The sequence below is a fragment of the Echinops telfairi genome, unplaced genomic scaffold (assembly GCF_000313985.2).
Source record: "Echinops telfairi isolate 266 unplaced genomic scaffold, ASM31398v2 ScPeMD7_2291;HRSCAF=2852, whole genome shotgun sequence".
In the NCBI taxonomy this organism is placed as follows: domain Eukaryota; kingdom Metazoa; phylum Chordata; class Mammalia; order Afrosoricida; family Tenrecidae; genus Echinops; species Echinops telfairi.
Genome location: NW_022106189.1, coordinates 31,761,954 through 31,786,536, shown reverse-complemented (window position 1 = coordinate 31,786,536; position 24,583 = coordinate 31,761,954). Strand labels below are relative to the sequence as shown.

The 24,583-nt window shown below is 45.5% G+C and overlaps 1 protein-coding gene and 1 non-coding gene across 2 annotated transcripts in view; one reads left to right on the top strand and one right to left on the bottom strand.

Moving 5' to 3' along the window:
• Positions 1–684: 684 nt before the first annotated feature.
• UTP4 (UTP4 small subunit processome component) overlaps positions 685–24,583 on the bottom strand; it is a 28,780-nt gene continuing 4,881 nt past the window's right edge. The window contains exons 4-17 of the mRNA XM_004704587.2: positions 23,874–23,958; positions 22,077–22,166; positions 16,962–17,173; positions 11,441–11,612; positions 11,258–11,349; positions 9,983–10,079; positions 9,200–9,264; positions 7,929–8,051; positions 7,410–7,566; positions 5,420–5,526; positions 5,015–5,110; positions 3,223–3,408; positions 1,628–1,738; positions 685–884 (exon numbers count right to left, since the gene is read on the bottom strand). Coding sequence (XP_004704644.1) covers positions 768–884; positions 1,628–1,738; positions 3,223–3,408; positions 5,015–5,110; positions 5,420–5,526; positions 7,410–7,566; positions 7,929–8,051; positions 9,200–9,264; positions 9,983–10,079; positions 11,258–11,349; positions 11,441–11,612; positions 16,962–17,173; positions 22,077–22,166; positions 23,874–23,958 — 1,710 coding nt within the window. The 3' untranslated portion in view covers positions 685–767. The remainder of the gene's footprint in view (positions 885–1,627; positions 1,739–3,222; positions 3,409–5,014; positions 5,111–5,419; positions 5,527–7,409; positions 7,567–7,928; positions 8,052–9,199; positions 9,265–9,982; positions 10,080–11,257; positions 11,350–11,440; positions 11,613–16,961; positions 17,174–22,076; positions 22,167–23,873; positions 23,959–24,583) is intronic.
• LOC115870788 lies at positions 21,433–21,539 on the top strand. Its single transcript, XR_004046916.1, has one exon. It is a non-coding gene; the product is annotated as a U6 spliceosomal RNA (small nuclear RNA).

Here is a 24,583-nt window from a genome sequence, read left to right as displayed (position 1 = left end):
TCTCTTTCTCCTTCCAGGCTAGAGGGTGGGGTTTGTCTTACCGGAAAAGACAGCGCTTCACTGATGATGCCATCAGAACCCACACAGTCCTCTGCCCACAAACAACCCTTTTCCTCCCCCCCCCCACCCCCCATGCACACACACACACAAAACCACGTGGACTGGTTCAGCAGGTGTGCAACAGAACCCACCACAGCTGTTCAGGTAAACGAATGGGGTTCTTCCCATCCACCACTAAGCATAGCCATCACTACTTGTAATTCAAAAACCCACTGCCACTAGATCAAGCCTCCTTCACAGCGAATTGGAGACTGTAACTTTGCAGGAGCAGACAGCCTCATCTTTCTCCCTCGAGGTGGGTGGTGGGTTTGACTTGCAAAAGTAAACGCTGTTCCTTGCTCCAGGGCCATGCTGGGCAGGCTCCCACGCCTCTGCTTGAGCTGGAAGGCCAGCAGCTCTCTGGGGCCTTCAGGGGTGCTAAGTAATGGAAGTCAGCGGTTTCTGAGATTGTGGTTGAAAAGCAAACGGGACCCTGAAAAAATCTAATACTTTGAGGGCCGAGTTTGTGGCTATTCGGAACAGTATCCCCAGCCGTAAACGCCCCGGAGCTTCCGTTCATGTTTGTCCAGTGAAGGGAAGTGACCGTGCATTCCTTTGGAAGGTAACACTGGGAATGACGAACCCTCAAGAATAACTGTATTTTATTATCATGATCTCTGAAAAGAAACAGGACAGACAGTACAAGGACGGGAATAGGCGGTGTTGTTTTAAGTCCCAAACTTCTTCTTTTTGATGGGTGGTGGGAGCTGAGCGATGATGGCGTCCAGGGGCCGCTCCACTGCCACCAGTGTTCTTTCATCCAGGAGTTCCACGAAGAGGAGAGGCTGCAGGCCAGAGAGATGACAGTGATTCCACCAGGACCAGGCTACCACCTGGGACGAGCAACACCTGCCCGTCTCTCCTGACCTGGTCCTCAAGTGCATGGAAGCGGGGGCAAGCTTCACTTTGCAAAGACTGTGGCAGGCTTTTCCACCCATTTTCTGGTCAGAACAAACCTGGATTCCCTCCTTTCTGTAGATTCAATGTTAACTGAGGGCGCTGGGGTCAAAATGCTTCACACTGGCAAGTGATGCCAAGAAGCCAACCACACTGAAATCATTTAGACCCTCCCGCCTTTAAAAAAAGAGAAAATTACGGCAACCCTTGAAAAGATATTCCAGGACCCCCAATTAGCTGTAGTACCCTACATTTAATGGGTATTTGTTTTATATACAGTGAAAGCCGATCCCAGAAAGGAAAAGGTCCTAATAAATTCAATGACTTCCATATTTGTTTGAAATTTAGCTTGTGGAAGATACTGCAAACTGAACTCAAACTTGAAAGTCAACTTCAACAGAAACAAAGATCCTGGCTGATTCCCCTGTCACTTCTCGCTCCCTAGGTAATTCGTTTTGGCCTGCAATGTAGACTTAAGGGGCACACATGCTCAGAAAGAGCTCTTGTCTCCCGCAAGCCAGGTTCTCTGCATCGAACACAAAGACGCCATTGTCTTTCTGTGGTGAAGTTATTACACTGTGATAAAACTGCAAGCAACCAACTCCCCAGAATGCAAGAGAACATGCCTTACCTTATACTTCTTAGAAATTTTAAAGGCATGGGGTGTACGCCTCCTGACAACACCTGATTCACTCGTGAGAGAAGGTGGATTGTAGAGTAAGCTTTTGTCATTTGGAAGAGGCTAAAGAGACAAAAGATATATATGTATATTCTGAGTTGTTACTGTATTTGGTTTCTATGGGTAAAAGACTGTAAGGGTTGTCGAGGTAAACACCTCTTATAGTTGTACCTCATCCTCACTACCTCCGCCCATCTCCTTACTGCAAGGAGAGCATGGTAACCACTCCTCCAGGCACCCCGTAGCGGGTGGGAGGATGGGGTAAAGAGGGAACTTGGCAGGCCAGGCCAGCAAGATCAAAGGGCCCGACCGGGGCCTCTGGCCAGCCTCACTGGTAACACATTGTCAGCAAGAAACAAACCGGCACGCACAGGAGCTCGGCCCATGCAAGTGCTTGGATTTCTAGACTCTTCCCTCACCCAGAGCATCGACTGCCCCAGTGACGAAAGTTCTCCTCTGGCAAAGCTTCAACACGAGCCACCAACGCCCCCACCCCCCACCCTCCGAGGTCAGTGACACCTCGAGAGATGGCCTCTTGACAAGTAAATGATATTTCATCTCTGACTTCCTTGGGAAATAGCTCTGCCCAGCATAAGGGAAGTGAAGGGCTTATCACCAACGCTTGCGGAAAAATGATCTGGGCTGACTTACAAAGAGGCCAGCAAGGAGGAGGGGCCCTTCCTGTAGTGATCATCCCGCAGAAGGCACTTGCCAGCCAGCCTGGCTGCCCACACGCAGAGGACTCGGGGCCCAAGAGATGTGTTCCCAGGACACATCACCTTTAGAGCCACCTGCGGCTTTCCTGTTCTATCCACCCCCTCCTCAACAGAGAGCCCCAAACACCCTGTGCTGGTTGGAAGCTAAGCCTAAGGCGCATCGTGGGCACGACTGCCTTTCCCAGTTCCCGGGAAGGAAAGTGCCTACCCAGAAAAGCCATGCAAATTTGGGGTGAATCAAAGCAGCAGCTGGTAGAGAGGCTGGAGCCAAAAACTGAAGGCTCACATCCCACCTAAATCACAGCGGTGAAGAATGGAATTTTCCTAGCTAGGCTTTTTCTCAAAACACTCAGACCAACTCCTCCAGCCCGCAGGTGGTATACTCAACCAAGGGGTGGGGAGGGAGGGGGAGGTTTGGCACAAGTGGTTAAAACCTCAACAAGCATCTCTCATGAAACTTCATCACCCCGCCTCTCAAGGCTGGAGTGCAAAGCTGAAAGTGACTTAAGCAAATCAGTGGTATTCCCCTCAGAAGGGCACACACTCAATCACTCGTCCAAGTGTTTCTATGCTCCCCCAAGGAGACAAAGAGTGAAGTCAGCAAAAACCAGAACAAGTCCCTGCTCCTTCCCCGAGAATTTCGTGCGCATGGGAACCCAAAGGAGGAAATGTCCAGAACAAGAGCTCCTCTTCCTCTACAGAAAAGACCAGAAACCTTTATTGGAGTGCTCCCTCCTCTAGCTCACAGTCCCTGTTGCTGGCACACTTCAGGGCTTCTAAGTAACAGAGATTCTGTAAGCCACGGCTAGGTGGCAGTGGGGAGGCACTCACCAAGGCCTTGTCGATGATGCAGAACATGTAGGTGTCGTGCAGGAGGATGTGCATAGGTCGCTTGGCATGAAAACTGATGTGTGTAATGGGGGTATCCCTTTGGAGCCAAAGGTAATGAAACCCCTGCTTCTGGACGGTCCGGCTCCACTCTGTATACTGTTTTTCTGGGATGCTGTACTCAAATACCTGGATAGGAGGTGGTACAGAGAAAATGCAGGCTGGCACCAGGAAAGACCAGGAGTGCAAGAAATCCACACACAAACCTTGATGGCATCACAGTCAGTCTTAGGCTTCCCGCGCCACCATTTAAAAGGTAAAGTACAGAACAACAAAATGTTCACACAGCAAACAAAGGTATGGAGAAAAGTCACTCTCCACTCTGGTCCTCTCTCTTCCCCAAGATAAGAAATGTCTTTGTGGTGTTCAAACCTTTTCAGAGATAGATTATGCACACAATAAACACCGTTGTGCACCTTTTCTCCCCATTAGGCATTACATTATGGGGATTGATCCAATCACATATATAACTACACACACACACACAGGGATCATTCATGCCTTTCTAAAGAAAATACTCCACTCACTTCATGGGTTTGCCTTAATGACATCGAGGTTATTCTCAATCTTGGCGTCTACAAACAAGCCTGTGATAAATCGGCTCTGTCCAGTGTTTGTGTAACTGCAAACATATCTGTAGGAGAACTCTCAGAATTCAAAGTTTTGAATCAGAGTCTGGATTTTCCAATTTTTAAGACATGGTCAAACTATCCTCCAAAGAGATTGTTAAGTTACTTAAAATAAGTAACTTTCCTGTGCCCTCTCAAAACTATGTCATATCAACTCTTTGATCTCTGCTATGCTGGTAACAGAAGCACTTTAAGGAACCAAATACCAGTAAAAGGTGATCAATAAAGGCAAGGATCTGGCTGCACTGACCCCTCCGTCTTTGGTCACGGGAGCAGGTCCGCGAACTGGGAGATTTCATTTAGCGGGCACAGCATGTGCACACCTGCTGAGTGTGGGCGTCTGTGTGCTAAGTGCAGACCCAAAGCAGTGCACACCTCCTACCTCACCTAGCAGTCTAAGCAAACGTGCTTCGCGGATTACACTCAACCTGCCAGTCAGCTCAGTGGATGCGTTTTATCATCCCAATTTACAGATGAGAGTATACACTTGTCAGCAATCTCATGAATTCTGTAGATGTGCATTTTAAAGCAACATCTCCTCATAAGTAGTCAACTTAGTATCAAAAGTCCAAGCCTGCTGACATCAGGTTAATTCAGAATCATCGCGGGCTTTCTAGGCTGTGAATCTTTACAGACAGCTTTACCGTTCTCCTAAAGAGAGACTGATGGATTTGAACCATTGGCCATGCAGACCCTAGATTACAGACTCTACATTAGGTACACGGCCTTCCAAATCTTCTCACTATGACTTGATTCCCTCCTCCACAACAAATTACATGATAGGAACTTTTAGTCATTTTCAGATTCTCAAAGTCTAATTCCATCTCCCATTCAGCTCGACCCCTAAACCCGCGTCATCTCTGGTCTGAAACAATCAGCATTATACAACAGTCCCTCCACTCTCCTATTCCTTTTACTTTGGTATGTCAGTGCTTCAGCATGCCAAAGGTGTCCCACCACACTCAAGCTGTGTCTGTGTCTGGCCTAGGCTGGACCAGGCACTTCACCCACCTCTATCGTCCAAGAAAAGCACCCCAAAACCCTCACGCTCAGCCTCCAGGGAGAAAGGAGCAAGCAGGCATGCCCTAGCCCCTCTGCTCTCTTACCTGCTGGTCGGAGTGCGCGATGACAAGGTTGTTGGTGCTGGGGGCGATGGCCAGAGCAGTCACAGGGAAGTTGTAAGCAGGCACTGTGCAGTGAGGCTGGGGACAAATAGCAGAACTGAGAACAAATAACACGCTGTGACACTTTCCCCTAAGACAGACTTGATGGTCCAGGTGTGTTGATTTGCATCATGCTTGAAACTCAAAATGGTTCTGAAAAAAAGTCTAATGAACTTTAAGCATTTCCCCCAAACAACCACCTTGCAACTAAACAAACAAAAAAAGCATGTTTAGTGGCTACAGAAAGCACCACTCAGATCACAGCAATTTGCCTGGAAGCTGACAACTGCAGAGGCAACTTTCTCCCGTACAATGACTCACGCTGCCCCACCTCACGCCCATGCTCACCTTCAACTGCTTCAGGCTGTAGACGTGGACCCCGGCACTGGTGCCAGATGAAGCCAGCCAATGCCCATCAGGGCTGACTGCGAGCAGACACATGGCCTCCACGGTCCCTACAGAGGCAAAAACAGCACAATCTCAGAATCACCTCATGTTCACAGCCAGCCCTGCCTGGAGAAGTATGGCAGCAGCCAATAAAATTCTCAGGGTTTTAGATCTGAGGGAGGAATTTCTTGACAGTTTTGAAGACGTGCTAGACCAGTGGTTCTCAACCTGTGGGTCGAGACCCCTTTATAGGGGTCGCCCAATTCATAACAGTAGCAAAATGACAATTATGAAGTAGCAATGAAAATCATTTTATTCTTAGGGGGTCACCGCAACATGAGGGACTGTATTAAAGGGTCGCGGCATCAGGAAGGTTGAGAACCATTGTTCTAGATGCTAACCTATCCACTTTCCCCACGAAATTAGCCATCACCCTTGGAGCCAGAAAGGTAAAGTTGAAGGCATCACTCGCTCAGGCCTAAGGAAGAATTCTCCTGTGGGATGGCAAGTCCACTGGCATCTACCACTGAAATTCACCATTCATACGAAGTGCTTCCAACTCACTTCCTGCCACACGGCTCCCATCAGAGCGATGGACAAAGAGCCAGGTCAGTGGCCGTGAGGTAAGCCTTTAATCTGGGAGTGCCGCTGTGCCGTCAGCACTAGAGCTAGAGGCACATCTCTGCATTACGGCACTTTAAACCGAGACGACAGTAGGATGCTTGGGTGGGCGGGATCAAATTGGATGCTTGCTGTGTTACCAATACGTGCTGCCTGTTCACCCACCCATCCACCTCCACCCACCTCCAATGCTGAGAATATTTTCTCACAAGACACAACCCGGATGTTAAAAGGCTGGGTGGGGCTAGACAGAAAAGGATGGAGGCAGTAGTAACTGACCAGGGCGAGCAAAAATGAACAGCAAGGAGTGAGAAGTGGGAGAGGAAGAAGAAAAAGTCACGTGTACAATGCAGTCTGTACTGATGGCACTGTGGGTTAGGCCGTAGTTAGGCTGCAAGACCAGCAATTTAAACCCACCACCTCTCCCTGTGTGTGGGAGAAAGTTGACGCTGTCTCCTCCCATAAAGATTTCGTCTCAGAAACCCTAAAGAGCAATTTCACTCTGTCCTGAAGGTGAAGTGCAAGATAAGACGGCAAAGTTTCACTAATGGCTAATACAATGTAGACAGGCCCTCAACAACCACTGTCACCTTAATCCTTCTGCCCCCTAACCCAAGGAGCTCCTGACGAACGAGAGGCCAAGTTGACCCTTTAGGCTAATAGTGCCCAGATGATGGCCACACAGCTGTACGCCAGGGCAATGGATGAGAGGAGAGGACATGGGGAGTATTCTAAGAACTGCTGTGGAGATGAGCTTGAGCCAGGTACTAAGTCCTCAATAGTTAACTGAGCAATAGTTCACAACACACACACACACACACACACACACTCATACTCTAAGATGGAAAAATGCACTAAGGGTTTAAAGGAGCACAGGTAATGAAACTGCATGCACAAAAATACTGCCATCCGTGTAAAAACAACAGAGCAAAACAAAAACGTCCACAAAATACCTACATACACAAACACTTATTGGAAATATGCCAAAATAGAAACACTTGTTATTTCTGGGTGTCAGGATTACAAATGATCTTAACTCTCCTCTTGCTCCGCTAGCAACGCTCTGAGGAGGAGGATGAAACATCTTTGGTCCCAAATAAGGAATCAGAAACCCAGTGAGAAAAGAGTAGGTGTGAGGACACTTCAGATCCCATCAAGTGTCTTCACTTGGCAGCAATCTCCTCCCACTTTACATCGAGAACGTGAGGAGTGTGGATCTGCAGGGTGGGGAAGTGCACTGGTGACGCCAGGACAAGGAGCTTTAGAGAGGAAAGTAAGAAAGGTCTTAGGACACAGACCCCTCTTTCTCATGCCAGTTACCAAATCCCACCTGACGGGGGCTGGAAGGTGTGCAGGTGTTGGAAGCATCCTGCCGACAGTTGCATGATATGCAGAGGCCCTTGACTGGATGCCACGAAGAGCCAGGTGGAGTCTTCAGAGAAGAGAATCTGAAGGGCAGAGCGGAGGAACGCTGGCGTTTTGGGAACCTTTGGGAGAAACAACAGTGAGAGAGGTGAGACGTCAGCCGATGGCTTTTCAAAACCAATCACCCAGACTCAAATGCCACGAAGGTGTCCTGTCTCCAACACCCCCCTTTTCATCTCTTCAGCAAATGTGAAATTCTCTATCCGGGAAGCAACTCAGTTACGATGATCCATCAGCAGGAAAGTCTAAACTTGACTGCCACTTTCTGGCATTCCCCTACCCTGCCAAAACCACATTCAAGGCAGAAAAGCAAAGAGGTCCTTTTCAGCAACTGTCTCCAAAGAACCTCCTCCCTCCTACACTTCCACCTCACCCCAAAATGACACATGCTGGAAGTTTCTCTAACGGGGAGCCAGACACCTACCCGTTGGAGGCTTATGCTGTCATGTTCATAACTCAGCCGGTAGAGAAAAAACCGAGAGGCCGTGGAATAAGCCATCCAATTTCCACAAGGGGAGACAGAACTGCAAATGATGTTCTCAGGACCCTGGCAAAATTAAGAATCAAGGTGAATATTCAAGCAAAACCAAGTTCATTCTGGTTTGTTGCTCTGCTGAGAATTTGCGTTTCCGCCCCAGAGCCACCTGGGGATCTCATTAAAATGTAGATTCAGATTGAGTATATCTTGGGCAGAAATGCAAAATCTCAGCACGGGGTTGAACAGAACGGGTTGAACAGAACGAACAGGGTCTAATTCAGTCCAAGTCCACTGTCACGTGAATATTTAAGCCCTTGCCACTCTGGTCAAGTCACAAACAACCACATACAATCTGGACACACCTGCTGTGTCACTATGGTTACTTTAGAGGCAGAGCACCGACCTGGTGTGGCTCTGATTTCCAAAACAAGAGAGCCTGTGAGTACTGCACGCACAGCTCAGCCCGTTGAGTGCTTCACACACAACCTCACAGGAAGGCTCCACTGTAGAGAGCTCAGCGGGGAGGCATTTAATGTAAGAAAGCTTTGGCAAGAGGATCAATTTTCTGCTTTAGCCAAGGCAATCTGCTTTAAAGACCTCTAAAAAATACTATGTGAAAAAAATGCAAAAGTTGGATGCAATATATATAAAATTGAGGGGGGGCCTCACAAAATAGAGTTATTTCTAAACGTAATTGCATTTATATATACACATACACACATATTCCCCGAAAAAGACTGGGGAAGCAATAATTATTTCTGGGAAGAAGGAAAGAATCACAGAGGCAGTCAAGCACACAGATGCCTGGTGCTGTCGGAACTCTCCACCATGGGGCTCCAAGTAAAGAAAAATACAAGGTATATTCTGCTTAATAGGTTCCCATTTTTTTCCTGGAGAGATATCAAAGAACTTGGCAGCAATACGCACTGGAGTTGGGAATGTGGGACAAAAGGAAAGTTCCCTTTTTATTGTCTACCTCTGAATACTGTTTGAGTTTTTTAATATGTTGATGTTATTTTTGTACCCATATTACAAGAAGATCATCACTGTCCTCTCATCAGAGCCGCTCGTCCAGCCCATTCAGAGAGCACGGACTTACAGTCGCAGGACACAATTTCCGGCAGCATGGCCTTGTTTTCCAGCAGTTCTACCCGCCAGTCTGTGCGGGAGGGAGGCCAGGCAGGGATTCAACAGCGCTAGCGCAGGCGCTTGCTCACCTTTGTCTTGAGCTCCAGTAAATGGTCTGCATTTTTAGAGAGTGGAAGGACATCCCCATTCTTTCCTGGAAGAAGACATTTCCCTGAGGCTTTTCTTATTAGAGGACCCCACCCCACTCCTGCCCACCCCAGGGTTAGCTGTACACGGTGTTCTTCTAAAATGTCACTCCTGGGCAGAATGGAATCACCAGCAGTGAAAAACGGGGAAAATGCCTAGCTCAGGGCTTCATGTATTCTGGGGGTGCGTAAGGAGAATCACCAACAGCCCCTGCTGCCCTTCCTCCTGCTAGGTTGGATGTCCAAGACGGACCTGGGCCAGATCACTCGCAGGCAGGGAGCAAAAGGGATGCTGGTGTGCCCAAAATATTACATTCCTTGTTACTTTAGAACTTACAGTCAACAAACAACGTCATACAAAAGCCCCCTAGGCTGTTACCTCAGAAAGATCCGAGGGACCTTTTTCACAGGGAAGCATCACTTTGCAACATGTAATCATGCCATCTTTCAAAAGGCTGATTTCATCCCAGTCAAGCTCGGGAAAACTATGACTCAACCATGCTCGCCCCAACTCCCCCTGCAACATGTCCTGCAGAGATGGCCCAGCGTCCTACAAAAGATGCTAGCTGAATAACTCAGTTGGGGGGGAAGGGGGGCAGACGACACTGTAAGTGTCAATGGACACAGAAAAATCAATTTTGTTTTTTCATTTTCAGGATTTCACCTATAATTCTTAATTTTGGTTTTCTCTATTTTCTCTTAAGCAAAACACTTCCTCCATGTTACCTGTTGCAGCTGTGGCTCCCAGTCGCCAGAGTTCCAGATGATGAGCAAACTGGAAGAGGAGAAGCTGCTTCTTCTTTGAGCAGGAAACGAGTCGCCGCTGTGTGCACGAGCAGAAGTTATGAGCCTGGGTCCTCTACTAGCTCAGTACTAGATGGAGTAGCAACGTCCTAGCGTACTCTTTACTCTTCATTTGCTAGTTCATAGGTACTACCCTATGCCAGGCCCTGTCCCAGGACCTACAAATACACTGGTGAATGGACACATAGTTACAGCCCCGAAGAAGCTTATGGTCTAAGGAGGTGACAGCAAATCAATTACTAATTACACACATTCATCGGCAAGCACTGTCACGAAAAAAAAAAAAAAAAAAGGGACACCAGGCCTAGCCCGGTGGGGCCAAGACAGGAGCCCTAGATGAGGATCCCTGGTGAAGACTACTCGGGCAAGGGGGGGGAGGGGGGGGTGTCCCAGGCAAAGGCATGGCCCATGAAATGGCTCAAAGGAATTACAAGTCTGTCAGTGTGGCCAGTCTGGGGGGCAGAGGGGGATGGCAGACGAGGTACCTGCAAGCCAGAGGTGAGAGAAGCTAAAGTAAAACAACGCTCAGAAGCCATGAAAAGGAATTAGGTCATTTTTGCTGGAGGCCCCATCAAAGGCGTGGACACAGGAAGTGATGAACAAGAGCCTCTTTGAAACATAGCAGCGGAGAACTGCCTGGGATGACACACACGTAAACACAAGGAGATCATTAGGGAACCACTGTGAGGACACCCAGATGAGACAGGGTACTGATCCAAACTAGGAGCATGGAGGTGCAAAGAAACGAACTCCACTCCTGAGGCAGCGTGCAAGGAGACCCAACTCCCGGGAGGTGGAGGATGAGGTAGAGCGAGGACTCAAGCTTGGAAGATGGGACACCCAGAAACTAGATCTTCCTGTAACTGGCCAGAATCTTTTCGAAAAATCCCTATCTTAGAAAGCAAAGTCAAACAAAAGAAGGAATGAACATAAGTCCATTAAATCTGGCTGTCTGGGATGGGGCAGGCCTTGCTGGTAACTACTAGAAATGCTATAGCCAATCTCTTGCTCATACAAACATCCTTCTAAGAGGCCTGCCTCAGAACAGGAGGAGGAATGAAGTGGCTACAGGAAGTCCTTCAAATCAGCTCAGAAAGGGCTCGCTGTGTTCACTCTGGTGGGACTGAGGAGGGCTGGGGTGTGTGGGGGTAAGGTGGGGCGCGGGGTGGGGGTGCGCGTGCAGGTGATGACACTTACATGAGGGAAGGTGATTTTCCGGAGTGCAGCATCGTAATTCTTTACCTCCACCTTCTCCATGAGAGGACGGATAACCAAGTGGGTGTCTGTGCCTGGGGTGGGGGGAGAGTGTGCAGAGTTATAAACCCACGGCCTGGGACCGGGCGGCTCGGAGATCAGTGGCAACCCAAGCACGGCACCCACCTCCAGAGATGAGAGCCGTCGGGCTGTGGGCCACGGCGCGCACATCGTGCGTGTGGTGCTGGAACGGCTTGGTCCGCACCCACTGCTTCTCGGTGCTGTTGGAAGCCACAGAGACCAGCTGGAAATGGAACACCGTCCCCTCGGCTGTGCCTACCACGAAACTGTCTTCTTGCTGAGAAATTAAATCGGAAAGGAGTTCATTTGAGCAAAGTAGGGCCCAGCAAGGAAAACTTGACTCCGGCAGTTTTCTGCCGGGATAGTTGAGAGGAAAACATCTCTTCCCAGAATTAGAAGGTAAATCACGAGGTCTTTCTCTTCACAGGGGTGGGAAACCTTTTCTCTACCAAGGCCCACCTGGACATGTATAGCACCATTTGCAAGCCATATTAATCAAACATTTAATTAACTGACACCTACTATGATGGCTGGAACTGTTTCCATTTGGTGAGGCATGTGATGTGTGCTGGTATTGGTGATTTCCTGGGCTTTTACATGGCCCTCGAATCACTCATTGCCCATTCCTGCTTTAGAAGCCAGTAATGCCACTAGAGAAACAAGCTCAGACACAGGTAAACTGCGCCCCCTACTGACAAAATTAACAACACATAGCTAAAGCCGTGATGCGTGCTTCCAGGCACGTGAACTGTCAAAGCTGAGACAAGCAAAATCCAGAACCCAAGCTCACAGGAACACCACAGGACAGAGAACTGCTCCAAAGGGATTCCAAGACTATCATCTCTACGGAAGTCAACTGCCTCATCTTTCTGCCACAGAACCACTAATGGGTTTGAACTGCCCACCTTTCTGTCAATAGTCAAATATTTTGACCACTTGTGCCCCAGTGGTAGATACACACCAGAGCCCACTAACACAGCAACCACAAAATATGAGATGTGACAGACCTATGCGAAAGAAATCTGAAATGTTTTCAAGAAAAGCCTACCATGTTCTTGAAAGGGAATATTTAGCATCACCAAGAATTTAGCAATAAAAAAATTTGCAAGTTTTATATAATATAATAAAAATTACCCACAGTCCTTCACTTGAAATTAGATACATCTTAAATTTGTATAGAAAATCAAGAAGCAAAATAGATGAATACAAACGGAACTGTCTAAGCAAGAAGACTAAGACAAATGCTGGGCAGGGGTGGGGGTTGGCGTTCCAATTCTGGCAAGCAGTAAAACAAATGCCACAATTCCATAATCAAAACAGAGTGGAACTGCATGCGGACCAACCCACCCATGCAACCGGAAAGTCTTCCATGGGTCCAAGTACCAAGGGGAATTTAGCATCTCAAGTACTTATTTCGCATTAGAAACTCAGGTGCATCTCAGAGTGGTGGGAAAAAATAGGTCTTTCTGTAAACCAAGCCGGAGTTGGATCTTTATTTGTGTCAGAATGATTTCCAAATGATTCAAGGTTTTAAGTGTGAAATCTGAATCTATAAAAGTAGGAGAAAATAAAGGAGGATTCACATATAAAGTCTATGTGGAAAGGCTATAATTCAAACCAGATACCGTAACGATTGATAAATTTAACTATTTCAACACACAGAGATTAAAAAAAAGACAAAACTGAGAAAAATATTTGTAACTCATAAAACACAAGGTGCAAAAGAAAAATGAAAAAAAAAAAAATCACACCTCCCTAAAAGATTAAAGATTCCTGGCATCCATTCAAGGCAGCTATTAACATAATTCACAGAAAATGACTCTTAAATATATAAAATGATACCCATCAAACACGAAGTGCACACTGAAACTACACCGAGATCTTTCCTTCTCTAAATCAGATGGACAAACTCCAAAAAGTGCTCTAAGCACCACGGACAAGAGTGGGGCACCAGACACAGCTGGAGAGGGGGGAAATCAGGACACCCCCCCTCAGGGGAGAGGCAATTCAGAAATGCTGTTGCCATCCAGGTCACAAATACACATGCTCTTCCACCCAACAAGAACACATTAAACTACAGCACTGTTTATGATAAGCCAACAGAGTAACCTGTCCAGCCACTAATAATGGTCTGCTATATAAAAGCTGTCTACATCCATTCAACGGAATACCATAAAGCTATCTAACTAGGCTGTTAATAAAAAAATTTTAAGATGCAGAACAATGTTGTGCCTGGTCATTCATAAAAAGATTTATGGAGGAGTGCACAGAATAGCAGCAAAGTTAGGAAAACAAACAAATGCTGGTGAGGCTGTGGAGGGGCTGGCACAACCACGGGGGAAAACCATATGGTCTTTCCTTGAAGAGGTGGCAATAGATGCATCAAATGACCCAGTTGATCCCACTATTTGGTATAGATCCTAGAGAAGCAAGAGCCATGACATGAAAATATGTATGAACACCATGTTCACTGAAGCATTACTTATAGCAACAGAAAGGTGGAGTGAAATACGTCGATCACAAAAGGACATGCACTGTACAAAGCCACTATAAAAAAGTCAATACGGGGAGGGAGGGGAAAAAGGAGGACCTAATGCCGGGGGTTTAAATGGAGAGCAAATGTTTTGAGAATGATGAGGGCAATGAATGTGCTTTACACAATTGATGTGTGTATGGATTGTGATGAGTTGTATGAGCCCCTAATAAAATGCTTAAAAATTAAAAAATTAAAAAAGAAATACAAAATTAAAAAAAAAAGGCAAGAAAAGGTTTACAGACGGGAAGAAACATTCTTCAGTGATTATTAGCGACAGGAGGAGAAGGCAGGGCAAATCATTACCTCATAGGTTCTCCAACTTACGTGGCCTACCACCCCATTTAAAGAGGAAAAAAAATAAATCAGTCCCCACCCCATGCTCCCTTCCAACAATTTCAAACTTTTTATAAACTATAGTCCATAATCCAGGATAAATATCTGTTGTCAGCCCAGTGCGCCCCAGGGCGCTCACCGCCCACTTTGGGAAAACACGGCTTGAGAACAGACAGATTAGCAGGGCGGAGGGAAAAGCAACAGACAACAAGGGGGAGGCAGCAATAGTGGAGCACGGAGTAGGAGACTGAGAAAACAACCAGTACTGGCCACACACTCCAACAAGAACGCCAGGGCAAATGTTTTGAGAATGATGAGGGCAATGAATGTACACATGTGCTTTTTGATGCATGTATGGATTGTGATAAGAGTTGTAGGAGCCCCTAATAAAACGATAAAGAAAAAAAAAAAAAGAACAGTAATAACATCCAGCCCCGAGGAGATATACAGGTTAAGATATGCAAGCTAAACCCACAAGCACCTACAGGTGCAGCAGGGATGTCTACACAATTATCAGGAAACTGCAAAAAGTCATCGAAAAATTCCATTATTTTTTAATTTGATTTTTGAAAAATTATAAATAGAATTTTGGAAGAGCACACTATATTCTTTTTGAAATCTCTTTGTATCTGTATGTGCTGTAAATAAATACATGCAAAGATATTACGGAGCATATGGACGCAGAGTTCTGAAAGTTCTAAACAATGCCTTGAAGGGATGACTGAGCTTGGAGACATAAGAGACCGAGCATCTCGGGGGAACGAAGTCAGGCGGGATGACAAAGTCCGCAAAAACACATTTTCTGCATCAGTGGTTCTCTACCTTCCTAATGCCGCGACCCTTTAATGCAGTTCCTTGTGTTGTGGTGACCCCCCAACCATAAAATTATTTTTGTTGCTACTTCATCACTGTCATTTTGCTATTCATAACTGTTATTTTGTTATTGTTATTAATTGGGAGACCCCTGTGAAAGGGTCGTTTTGGCCCCCCCAAAGGGGTCCGACCCACAGGTTGAAAACCGCTGCTCTACAACCTCCTTCAGTGACTACTGTCATTTGGCTCGTAAAAGCTTACAAGCAGCCATCTCAGAAGCAACTATTGGTCTCTCCTTGTGCAGAACAACGAAGAATGAAGAAAAAGCCAGAGACTCAAGGAAACATTTAGTCCCAAGGGCTAATGGATGACATGAACCACAGCTCCCACTACTGGGGGACCAAAGAACAAGATGGTGTCTGGTTACCACCACTGATCACAACACAAAGTCCCAGTAAAATAAAAAGAATGTTATTAAAAAAGAACGTTAAAAAAAAGAAGACCAGATTTACTGGTGTGACAAAGACTGGTGGAACCCCAAGATTGTGATCCTTAGATACCCTTCAAGCCTGGAACTGAACCTAATCCCCAGGAATCAACTCTTAGCCAAACAACAAGAAGGGCTATCAAGTGAACATTTGCCTAAACACAAAGCTAGGAAGCACAGGAAAGAAAGAGGAAGGGAACTGGGGGACTCAGAGACTTAGGGAAGAGTGCTGTTACAAGAAGGGGTTTGCAACCAACATCCCGAAACACAATGTCTCTCACAAGTAGACTGGAAAACAGGCTCTCAAAACGCTCACCCAAACGTTCACAGGGAGGAAGAAACAACTCCACAGGAAATCAGTACTAGCAGCTGCACAGATGAAAGGAACACGAATGGATATTGGGGTGAAAGGGGCAGGTGGGACAAGTGTAAAAAGGAAACGTTTTATTGTATACTGTTGCTCTTTAAACTATATGAATATCAAGACCATTCAAAAAAATATGTATTTTTTCAAATAGAAGTAAAAAAAGCAGGTAGATTCGTCATAGCTTTTAAGAACTGTGGACTCAGAACGAAAGTGCTTGAACATCAAATGTAATGATTTCCTGAAGAATGGAGCTCAGCAGGCTAGTGGCAACACCAGATTTTCAGGCTGCAGGAGGTCCCACGAGGTACTTCAGAGCGCTTTGAGCCCCCTTGTATCACTCTGTCCCTTCGCTTTTGTCCTGAAGCCGAGTGGAGGTGAGAGCCCATAGAGCCCATTAGTGTCCCATCCAACAGTGTACACGGTCTGTCTTGTGACCTTCCTTACAATCCCCTGAAGGTCACTGAGGTTTTCCAACTCACTCCCTGGGTGTGTCCTTTCCCACTTTGCTAGGTTTTGTCTTTAACACCTAATAACTTCCCTTTTACGGAACCCTTACCACCACTGTTATCCTTTTACGATAGTAAGCATTTTATTTACAGTGATAGTAACTCCTAATCCACAGGGTATGGATATAATGTGTTTTCAATAAATTTTATCTGATGACTTAAAAAGTGACTACAAGCAATACTCATCTTTCCATTAAATTAAATAAATAAAGTATAGGGACCATGGGGCTACAGCAAAGAAATCAACAAGTGGGTAGGTCCCCGCTTTGACAAGCCCAGAGCTCCTTCACTGCCATGCAGAGGGCCAAAGGAAGCAATGCTCTTCCAGGTTCCTCGCTCCACAGACAACCTGCCAGGGCCATCTGTGGGCGGTGAGTGATCCACAGGAAAACTCCCGGAGATCTTTTAGAGAGGATCTGCTAATTGTTATAAAGTTAAGAGGGCCCAGGGAAAGGACATGCTGTTTTTAGATGCATTTCCCTAAATCTACCACCGAGTCCAACGTCAGGGCAGGGAGAGGCAGCATTTGTGCTCTGGCTCTGACCCCGTTTTCTCACCGACTCCTCAAAGGGGATGATACTCACATCAGATACGGCGATGGACTGCACGTCAGCATTTGCGAGGAGATGGCTTTTCACGAGTGTCCCAGTGGCCGAGTCCCAGAACTGCACCTTCCCCGCGGAGTCCACACTTATGACCGTGCCATCGGACAAGAAGGCCACGCCCCATATGACGCACTTCCGTTTGGACACTCCCATGTATCTCCGATCCACTATCATTTTGTGCGTGGCACTCCCTGAAAAATAACAGAAGCCCACATTCCAATGGTACGTTTTTCTCCCTTGGGCATCAGAAATCACCTGTGGCAGGCATGATATGGGAAATTAGTAGTAGCTTAAGCACAGTCAGGAAATGGGTAGCTCTAGTGAGCCCAGTCTCGGGTTCTAAAACTGGTTACCTGAAGACGAGAGAGGGGGAAACAAAGAGGTTTCCAGGGAAGGGAAATGAAAAAGAGACACTCAAGACTTCCACTTGGAGCTGGCCAAATGCCCTCCCCCCACACACACTCTGCTCCTTTCCAGAGTCCACATGAAAGGGGCAGAAGACGAACCAGGTACGAAATGCCAGGTCTCTGGAAAAGAGACAAGGGGTGGAAGCCGACTTGGCAGAGCCTGAAAGTCAGGCTTAGCCTGCAGTGGGGAGAGTTGAGAAACCATCTGTGTCACGTCATGGAAACCTCAAATGACTCTGTAATTGGTGAGCCCAGATTCTTCTCAAAGTGAGAACCAAGCGTCAGTCGATTGGGATTCAATGACCCCACGTAGCGTTTGCAATGCTGTGAATCTCCACAGGACTAGATGAGAGGGAGAAAGCAGGACTAAAAGAAGGGACTGGTTCAAATAAGCTGAAGAAGCCGTTAGGCTTCCCCCAGATAACATCTCCTCAAACTGGAAGCTAGGTATCCCCTGCCCCCATCCCGACAGTGGACTGGAGAAGCACTCTCTGAAGAGCGACCCCAGGTATAATTCAGCACCACACAGAACAAAGAATGAAAGAGAAATTTGTTAAATGAACAAACCTGAAGACCTGACTTTAGAAGATCCCAAACCAACAGTCCAGCCAGAGCATCCACGTAAAGGCCATGCTCCAAAAGGTCCACTCCCGTGCTTACGGACCAAAGATGGCCATCACCCAACATTTGAAGAAAGTCCTTAAAATGAAAGGCAGAGGCCGAGCAGACTAGCAGACACACGGACAGGGTGAAGAATATGCCATAGCATTAACTCAATATCCTTGACAGGAGAAGAGAGCTTATTGGATGAGCTGTCAATGAAGAGACCCATGTAATTACTCACAAACTTTACAATAAAAACATGAAAATGAAAAACAAAGAAAAAATGAGAAGAGTTAACAAAGAATGAACCAAAATAGAACACATTCAAGAAACAAAAAACTGGAAATGCAGAAATAAGCAATTCAACAGAAGAATTGAAAGAAGAAGGTGACAAATACAGAAAAAAGAGCAAGAGGGCAGAGACAGAATAAGCAGTAACTACTGTATATATTTGAGTGTAGCCGACCCGAATATCAGCCAAAGCACCTAATTTTACCACAGAAACTGCATTAAAAATGTGCTAGACCACCCCGCCCCCCAAAAGAATTTACTTCAGAGGACAGCACTGAAGCTACAGCTCAGGGAGAAGGATATGTTTGATCAGAGCACACAGGAGCAAATGAAGGGGGAGGAAGAGAGAGTGGAGCACATCCTGGCCCACCAAGCCCTGAGGATATCCCTGCTCAGAGTAGCCAATTCAGAGAGGACCATATGGCCAGCCCCACTACGAGACACGAGACACAACATCCCTAACTGACCCATAGCCCTACAAGGGACAACACTGGAGACAGTGTGAGAATTGTGCCCAATCTGACCCTACCACACCGAGGCAAAACACTAAGGGCAGTCAACAGAACAGCAAAGGGAGCAGAGTATGGAAGTCCCAAGGGAGTACTAAAAATAGACTTTGGGGCCAGAGTATGGTACTCCATCAGACTCGACCAGAAAACACTCCTAAAGGTCAACAAACAGACCTTGAACTATTTACAAGCTTTTCTTTTGTCATCAGTTTTTTGTTATTGTTCTGTTTTGTTGCTTGGTTTTGCTCTGTCTTGTTTTTGAGCATGTTATTATCTCTGCAGGTCTATCTAGATAAGATAGGCTGGATAAACAATCTGGAGGGGAAAACAACAGGACCAAAGGTTCTGGGGGAACATGGGAGAGGGGGAGGTGGGGCAAAGGAAGTGGTGTTAACAAACCCAAGGACAAGGGAATAACAAGTGAACCAAAATCAGTGGCGAAGAGGATGCAAGAGGCCTGGTAGTGCTTGATCAAGGGCAATGTAACCGAGAGGAATTACTGAAACCCAAATGAAAGCTGTGCATGATAGTGGAACAAGAGGAAAGTAAAAGGAAATAAGATGAAAGAAATAGGAAGCAAACGGCATTTATAGAGGTCTAAATACAAGCATATACATAGGTAAATATATTTATTATGACGATGGGGAAATAGATCTATGCACATATATTTACAGGTTTAGTATTAAGGTAGCAGATGGACATTGGGCCTCTACTTAAGTCCTCCCTCAATGCAAGAAACACTTTATTCTATTAAATGGCATTCCATGATGCTCACCTTTCCTACATGATCGCATTGCTGAAGACAAAGCGGGTACATACGCAAAAGTGGTGAAGAAAGCTGATGGTGCCAGCTATCAAAAGACATAGCCTCTGGGGTCTTAAAGGCTTGAAGATAAACTAGTAGCAATCTAGCTGAGAAGCAACAACACCCACCACACAGAAGAAGCACACCAGCCTGTGTGATCACAAGGTGTCGAAGGGGTCAGTATCAGGCATTAAAGAACAAAAAACCATATCACTGAGAATGAGGGGCAGTGCAGAGTGGAGACCCAAAGCCCACCTGTAGACAAATGGACATCCCCTCATGGAGGGGTCTCCGGGAGGAGACGAGCCAGTCAGGGTGCAGGGTAGCAACGATGAAACATAACAACTCTCCTCTAGTTCTTAAATGCTTGCTCACCCCCACTATGATGATCTCAATTCTACCTTACAAATCCAGCTAGACCAGAGGATGTACACTGGTACAGATAGAACTGGGAACACAGGGAATCCAGGACGGATGATCCCTTCAGGACCAGTGGTGAGAGTGGCAATACCAGATGGTAGAGGGAAGGAGGTGGGGTACAAAGGGGAAACCAATCACAAGGATCTACATATAACCACGCCCCTTAGGGTCGGACAGCAGGAAAGTTGGTGAAGGGAGACATCGGACATTGTAGGACATGAAAAAATAATAATTTATAAATTATCAAGGGTTGGTGAGGGATGGTAGGTGGAGGACGGAGGGGAAAAAATGAGCTGATATCAAGGGCTCAAGCACAAAGCATGCTTTGAGAATGATGAGGGCAACAAATGTACAAATGTGCTTGACACAATGGATTTATGTATGGATTGTGATAAGAGCTGTCTGACTCCCCAATAATATTATTTTTTAATTAATGATTTTTTAAAAAAATAAATAAAAAATTTTAAATGTGCTGGAAAACTCGTCTTATACACAAGTATATACGGTATGTACGGAAATAAGAGCCAATATTCAAATAATGCAAATTCCAGAAAGAGAAAATCAGAACGGAACTCATCTACAAAAGAACTGTAAAAGCAGTCCACAAAAACGAAGGACGTGGGCTTTTTGATTAAAAGAACCTACCAGGTGCCCAGCAGATCCACCCGACAAGGAATATCACTAGTAAATTTCAGAAGAATGAAGCTACAGAAAGGACCCTAAGCCCTTCCAGAAAAGACCCCACTCCCCCCCAAAAAATCGCTTCTCTACAGAGCGCTTCTCAGAATGGACTCATCCTTCCCCAAAACAAGCCTGGCAGCGAGGAGACAATGAAGCTATGGCTTTAACACTACAGGAAAGTACTTTCCAAGCTCAAGTTCTTGCTCAGGATCAGGAAGGTGAAAGACCTGGAAAGCGGGGCTCTCGCGAGAGAAGCGAAGGGAGAACGTGAGCGAGGGCTCAGAGCTCCTGGTTGGGCAGAGGCGCAAGTCAGAGGCTCCGGAGACTGCAAGAGAAAAGCGATCAGAAGAGAACCCATAGTGAGTTGGAGTCTGGGATGAACAGAATGGAAATGACTTAGCGAAACATGCACAGAAATTGGATGGGATAAGGAAGACGACAATATTAAAAAGTGTATAGGGAAAAGTAAATAGTATTTTTACAGTCATAGTAATGAAAACACTATTAATCTGACCGAAGGTGCAACATAATCATAAGAAAGTCAAGACCAAGTGTAGATGCCCGTAGCAAAAGGGTGAAATAGCGTAGTCAATAAATAATGGTCTGAATATCAAAAGAATCAGCCAAGAGTTGAAAGTCGTTACCCTGGAAAGGGGGAAGGATGTAGGGTCTCTCAGTTTTCATAATAAGCCTTAAGACATTGACTATTTGCACGGTTAAGAATAAAGAAGTTCGTGCTTGCTTCGGCGGCACATATACTAAAATTGGAACGATACAGAGAAGATTAGCATGGCCCCTGCGCAAGGATGACACGCAAATTCGTGAAGCGTTCCATATTAAAAAAAAAAAAGAATAAAGAAGCTCCTTTAGTGTCAAACAGAAAATAAATGTCACCTGACCTGTTTTAGCTCCACAGTAGAGAATCAAAGCTACTCAACATGTGGGAGTCCAGCTCATCACTGGAGTATTCCACTAGCCAATTCTTTGGACCAAGGACAGAGTCTATGGTCCTTCACCTCTCTGCTGTCCTTTCTTGTTAATTATGCAGTGAACACCTGGTGGTCCCAAATGGCAGAAGCCCATCTGCACAGGTAGTCCATGGCTCACTGATAGGAAGGATTGGAGCACGTGGTTTTTTTTTTTGGCGAATTCTTATGAGGATGAAGAATTCTGCATCCCACTGAAAAACTAAGAATGCCCTAAACCCAGCAGTAGTTATCCAAGAAAAGGAGGGAAAATTTCCAGATGGCCCAGGTTAGTGAGAGGGTAGAGGCTAAAGGTCCTAGAGACTGTGACAAGAGGGGACGCTTTCTGGAAACCCAGAAATATGAATGTGATAATCAAGACCCACTCCCCATATGAACTGAGAAAAAGTCACCTGATTTGACATCAAACACACTTATGTAGTCTATGGAGCCAGCTGCAATGTGGGTACCAGAGGGATGCCAGCTGAGACTCAGGATGCGACCTTGGGAGTTATACAACAAAGAAAGAAAAGGAAACACATATAAATATACAGCAATGGGTAACTGCATTCTGCATAAACTCCAGTCTGTAGCCCTTCTTTGCTGCACTGTTTCACAGTACTGGTTCATAAGCAAAGGTGATAAACAGCTCTACCTGGAGATCCTCGAGGACATGCCATATATCCTCAAGTAGAAGCCGAGTTTTTCAGCACATTTTTAATGCAGTTTTTGTGGTAAAATCAGGTGCCTCGGTGGATATCCAGGTCGGCTTATACTCAAGTATATGCAGTATTTGATACTTACTTTAAAAACGTGTAACTGGTTGATAGGAATGTGTAAATAAGTACAAACTTTCATGGGTAACCTGGTAGTAAGCTGTCAAAACTTCAATGCGGGGCCTAGCCTAGGAAAGGATCAAACAGAAATCCTTGCATGGGTGCCCAGAGATGTACGTGTAGGAAATGTTCCTTGCAGCACAGCTTCTAACGGTTAGTAAGAAAAACATCTTTTAAAAGTCAGTAGCTTAAGTAACTTATGGAACACCATGAAAACGACTGCCACAGAGACAGACATGGCTGACAGAGAGACGTCTGTCACTGCAAGAGAGTAGCGGGAGAATAAAGTGTGCGGACTTGTGTGTGTTTATATGAACATGTAATGAAGTTAAGATTAATTAATTAATGTGTTAGACAGGGTTCTCTAGAGAGATAAAACCAAATTCCTGATAATTAAATATATTTATTTATAAAGATAATTAGATATATAACAAGAAATGAACTGTTAAATAATATACAGATAAATAAAACAAATGAACAGTTAAATTATAAGCACTACAACTTATAATTGGCTCAGGGTTGTGAGAGACTAGCAGTCCTTCTCCTCTCTCTGGTGCCAGATCCCCCTCTATTTATAGAGTGAGGCTATTCTCAGCACAGCAGCCAATCACCAGGCAGATCACCAACTGTTAAGTTAAGATTCCAAAATGTTGCACTTGTTTTCTAGTTCGTAGTTACATACCTGAGATTTCAACAAACACTGTTGTCACTTTTGTAATTAAAAAAACAAACAAACAAACAAACACTCAATGAGTATTAAAAACAAAACATGAACCTAGCAGAAACTAAGTATTCCTGATAAGGAGTCACTATTCTCTATAGTAGGGGTCAGTAAAGGATGGCCCATGGACCGGATCAGGCCCCACTGCCGGTTCTGATAAACATTTACTAACGAGTTCTTTACAGAAGTTTGCCGACCCCTGCTCTAAAGGTCAGTGTTAATTGGTCTAAATTGAAATTGGAACTTGGGCAATTAAAAACACAAAACGAAGAACTCAAGATAATTTAAATGTGCTACCAAGATTAAGAACCACAGCTATTAAAGATAAAAATTCCTGTTTTTCAAGACTATATGAACACTCGTTAAGAAGTCATAAAAAGTGTTAAATAACAAATCATCTTTTCCTTCCCACAGATTCCCGTTTTGGATTTCTTATTGTTACCAAGCCAGACACTCACAACTCTGGTACAGAATGAAGACTGTCTGGCCAGGGCCTGGCTGCTAGCACACCACGGCTGTTTGCAGGTAAAGTCAGCCTGTGGATAAATTACCTGGCCTATGGGAAATTATCACATCAACTGGGCCACAAAAACCTCACTTCCTGTTAGGCCTACTTATCCACACCTCCCCACCCCACCCAAAATGACTCTTACTTTTCTGCCGATCAAAATTTCTTTCAAACTGGATTTTGTCGGAGGTAATTTGAAAGAGTTTCACAGATCCATCCTCACAGCCAATCTGTTCAGGGCGTGGAGGAGACAGGAACAGAGAAGATACACATTTTATAAGAGTAAATCTCTATAAATGCATACAACATGGTAGCATGTACTTGCCGAATATTACCATTTGTATAAATTTACTCACAGATGTTCAATATTAGTTTACAGTTCAAAAAACACGTGTATGGCAGACTATGGCAATGATAATAACTTAAAAAACAACAACAACAACAACAAATAATAAAAACAAAAAACCAGGCGATTTCCCTGACCTAACTTGTAGGGTCGTGGAATCCGCCCTGGAGCTCAAGATGCTCCCATCCCTTTCTCAGCTCTCCCTTCTCTCCTGGGAGCTCTTTCCCTACCCCAATAAAGTCACACTTAACCTCAAAACAAACAAACTTATTTGCACCTAGAGGAAAATCATTTTTAGGAGAAAAAGGTGTTGACAACAAGACACCGACAGTCAATTCTTGGCTGTCTTCATACGCTGGCCAGGAAAAGCAGGCTGGACTAAGAATTCTGTAGAAAAGGGGCCAGTTCTTGATTGGATGTGAATCGGAAATAGAACTTCACAGCTCACTTCTGCTAGAGACCCATGGCCTTAGAATCTGGATGAATTGGAATTTTGGAATTGCAAGATA